The following is a 4,317-nucleotide window of genomic DNA, read 5'->3' on the forward strand; positions in this document are numbered from 1 at the left end:
TCCCTTTCAGAGAAGATCTTGATTTCAAGCTAATTTTCTTCAATTGTTTGTCTCTTTCCTTTAGCTCGACTCAAGTTATTGTGTCTAGTATTTAGTTGTTCTAGTTTGAGAGATCATGGAGTTTCATTTTAGGGACGATACATATTTAAATCATCTTTTTTTCTTCTTAAGAGATCATATTTGAGGGTTACAAAAGTTCAAAATATATGCAATAAAATGTGATGCAGAAGATGAATATGGTGGTGTTTGTCGGAGAAATGGTGTCTCTCCGCGAAGGTGGGCGGATGAAGAAGGTGTCCAGGGTTTAATGGAAGAACAAGAGGGACGACCAGAAATAAAAATTCTAATTTTTTGGAGGGTAGGGTGAAATATATTAGACTAATTTCCCCCTAAAAATGGTTGTCTATATAAGATTTTTAATTTTTTTTCGTTTGTCCACATAAAACAGTTGTCCGCATAAGATATTTGATTGTCCATATATTGACCACCATAAATTTCTTCTTTCAATGAAATTATATGCAATGGATATATGTGAAAAGACACAAGTTATGGGTAGTCACAACTCAATGGAGACACATCTTGTAAAGTCACTACTAACTCTATAAATGCTCCATTTGGCTGCTTTTAATCAAGTATTTGAAGAGAAAAGTAGAGTCGTCTAGAGTTGTCTATGTGAGCATAGTAACCTGAAAGTTCATTGGAGCGTATGGAACTGTAGTGCTTCTTTCTATACGACGCGATCGTTGTATCTTGAAAGACAAGTGTCCGTATAACCGTTAGCACCGTTGCGGGGATATGATTGTCTTAAGAAAAGAGTGACCACTCGCCTCGATCAAAAAAGATAAGTTTTTTGTTTTCATATTTTTATATTCCTATAGTGAGGTATTATTTAATTGTCAAGAATCGAACCCGATTCTTAAACCCCATATACTAACATTTAGATCCTTATTTTTCATTTGACATAAACAGTGAGTATATGATTTATAGTGAAGAAAGGCAAATTACTTTTCTTTTTCATTGATTACAAGAAGTAAGAAATGACAATCTAAAGATAGAGTTCTCCGTTAACATAAACTAACTCATGAAAAGAATGAAACAACGAGGAATTGAAATACAATTTTCTTTCCTTTTCCCTTCTCGAGTACTTATTTTTTTCGCGTTCTTTCAAGGTGAGGAGCAACACTTATTACCAAATCTTTAGTACCTTAAAGATTTGTAATGAATCAGTTGAGTTTACCAAAACAAGTACAACATAATCATGAACAATTTTGTGGAATGTTTTCAATACTGATGAGTATCCCGAGGCTTATGCTTTCGATGAGCTGGGGCGGTGACCGATACAGGCGTCTTCTGGGATGTACTTACCCCAGAACCAATGTTTCTTCCACACATTGTTCATCTCTTCAATCGGGACATTCTTAGTCTCAGACAAGAAGAAGTAGATAAAGATTGTCATTAGGAAAACAAACCCGCCGAAGAAGAAGAAGAGACCAAACTTCATGTGGCAAAGCATGGCAAGGAAAAGTTGGGCAATGATGAAAGTGAAAAACATGTTCACTGATACATTAATGGACTGTCCTGCTGATCTGATCTCAAGAGGGAAAATCTCACTTGGTACTAACCAACCCAATGGCCCCCATGACCAGGCGAATGCCGCTACATAGGTACAGATCAAGAACAAGAGTAAATAGGAGGATGATTTTGATATGGATCCCACACCCGCTACTCCAAATTTTTGGCCGAGGATGACTCCAACAAGAATCTGTAGTATAAAACCACAATGTTCTTAGTATATATATATTGGAAGAATTACCACATATTTAATTTGGTATATATGTTAAAGCATATTTACCTGACAGATGAACATCTGGGTGCCACCTTCAAGGAACAAGGCTCTTCGGCCAAGTTTATCAACCGAGGCAATAGAAATTAAAGTGGCAAACATGTTAACGACGCCGGTAATAACAGCTGACATGAGCGCAGCGTCATCCCCAAACCCAATAGTCTTAAATAGGACTGGAGCATAGAACATAATGACATTAATACCAGTGAGCTGCTGGAAGAATGGAATTGCAATTGACATAACAAGCTGAGGCCTGTATTGTGGCTGCAAAATGTTCCTCCATGGATGTTGCACCTGCTTCGATGTCTCACTCGCCTCTATAAGATCTTGAAATTCTGCCTCGACATCGTCTTCGCCACGAATCTTCTGCAACATAACCCTAGCCTTCTCTTGGTGGCCTCTTTCAATGAGCGAGTTGGGCGTATCAGGAAGGAAGATGGCACCAACAGTCATGATGATAGCAGGTACGGCTGCCAGACCCAGTGAAACTCTCCAACCAATTCCCCCCTTCATCTTGTTGGTCCCATAGTTCACGAGATTTGCAGCCAATATACCAATAGTAATGGCCAATTGGAAGCCCATGTTGAGTGCTCCCCTTAGCTTCGCAGGTGCCATTTCGGATAGATACACAGGGACAGACTGATTCGCATATCCAATACCAACACCAAGTAGTATACGACCGAGGATTAACATGGCTACATTGACCGCAAACCCGTTCAGAGCAGCACCTGCCAAGAAAATGACTCCTCCTACCAACATAGAAATTTTCCTGCCAAAAACTCTTGTTGTGGCAGATGCAAAAAACGAAGCAACCAAAGCTGCAATATACAAAGAAGAAGTGAAACTTGTTAACAACTCGCTGTCGAATTTGCAATATTGATTTTCATGCCCAGTTGCATCGTGCATCTTTTTGGAGACTGATGGGAAGAACTTGACCAAGAAGACATCCATGGATGTCACTCCTCCTGAAACTCCAAGATCATAACCGAAAATTAGACCACCTGTGGCAGCTACCAGACATGTCATGAGCACAAACAAGGTGACTTTTCCACCATAATCCTTGGTTTGTCCATGAGAAACAACGCCGCCTCCTGCCATTTTCTCCCAGTATGAAGAAGAAAATTTAAAAAAAAAAAAAAAAAACTTAGGATCGACAAAGAGCGAAACCCTCCTTTTAAATCCCAAGTAGTTTGTTGTGGATCTTGAAATAATGATTTTCTTTCTGATACAGAGAAGTGAGGATGAGTTTTAATATTTAATTACTAGGTGCTTATATAACAAAAAGTTTTGATGTTAAAAATAGTAGTAATTTGATCTGTTCCTTCATGTTTGGATCAAGAAACTATTTTTGGATGATTCAGTTTTGATAATCTTAATCACATTTCAAATTCCAGCTGTTGGATTAGTAGATTTTAAAATCATTCTTAATCTAACTTCTTTAATTAGTTTAGGTGTTAGGGTAAATAAGTAACTACAATCTGGTTAAGTATGTGACACATTTTTAGTTGTTTTATTGGTCCTCCTTTCTTTTAGCTTCAAGTTGTAGTTGAAAACATTGGAAAGACTTACGGACAGATTCAAACTACTGCCCAACTAACTAGCAACTGATTTTGGCGCCCAGTTGACCCATATGGAAGTTCTCATTTTCAAAAATCCATTTTAGCCAGAAAAGAAGACAACTAAAGGTGCTAGGGTATGTAGTTGACCAAAAAAGAAGACAACTAAAGGTGCTATGGTATGCAATTGACCGACAGTAAGGCCGCCAAAAAGTCGGAGATTTCGAACCCCGTCGTGTACACGGTACATCTGAGTCCGTTGCAGCCCATGGACACCTGAAACCCAAATATAGATTGAATCTGACCGAACCCGATGAAATAAATGGGTTGGGTTTGGGTTTTCAAGAGCTACCTGGTATGGGGTAATTTCTAGAAAGGTCAAAATAATATTGAAAACGAGTAGAAAAGTAAAAAACATTTGAAAATTATTATTAAGGTCAAAAAGTGTGCAAATACTAAAATACCTCTTTTTGTCATTTTGTATAACTAAATTCTTTTATTTTTCTTTAAACTTTAAATCGATATAACTTTTGTTTGAGATGTCGGATTTTCTATAAAAATTATATATTTAGAAATGATTTTTCATTAGCTTTCTAACAAGATCTACTTTCAATATTTTTTTTCAAAAAAAAAACCCAGAAAAAGACGGCGTTTTTTCCTTTACTTTTTTCTACAAACGTGTTTGCAACAATCGGTTACACAAACATGTTTGCAACAATCTGTTATGCATACGTGTTGGCAACAATCTGTTATGCAAACGTGTTTGCAACAATCTGATCTGCAAACATGTGTTTGCATAATGTAAACTGCAAACTGTGTTTGCAAAATATAGATTGCAAACATGATTTGCAAACATTGCATATGTCATTTCGGGTTGGAGATCTTGCAAACTCGATTTCGTGAAGAAAATTCAAACTC

The 4,317-nt window shown here is 37.2% G+C and overlaps 1 protein-coding gene across 1 annotated transcript; it reads right to left on the reverse strand.

The window, feature by feature from the left end:
- Window positions 1–980: 980 nt before the first annotated feature.
- LOC147566414 (sugar transport protein MST6-like) lies at window positions 981–3,068 on the reverse strand. The gene is made up of 2 exons (XM_086652916.1): window positions 1,853–3,068; window positions 981–1,762 (listed from the first exon to the last, which is right to left on the reverse strand). Exons 1-2 carry the CDS (start codon window positions 2,939–2,941, stop codon window positions 1,307–1,309), a joined length of 1,545 nt encoding a protein of 514 aa, XP_086509042.1. The 5' UTR covers window positions 2,942–3,068; the 3' UTR covers window positions 981–1,306.
- Window positions 3,069–4,317: the final 1,249 nt, after the last annotated feature.

The sequence above is a fragment of the Eschscholzia californica genome, unplaced genomic scaffold (assembly GCF_041429995.1).
Source record: "Eschscholzia californica isolate CP2 unplaced genomic scaffold, dmEscCali1.0.p SCAF_1, whole genome shotgun sequence".
Taxonomy (NCBI): Eukaryota; Viridiplantae; Streptophyta; class Magnoliopsida; order Ranunculales; family Papaveraceae; genus Eschscholzia; species Eschscholzia californica.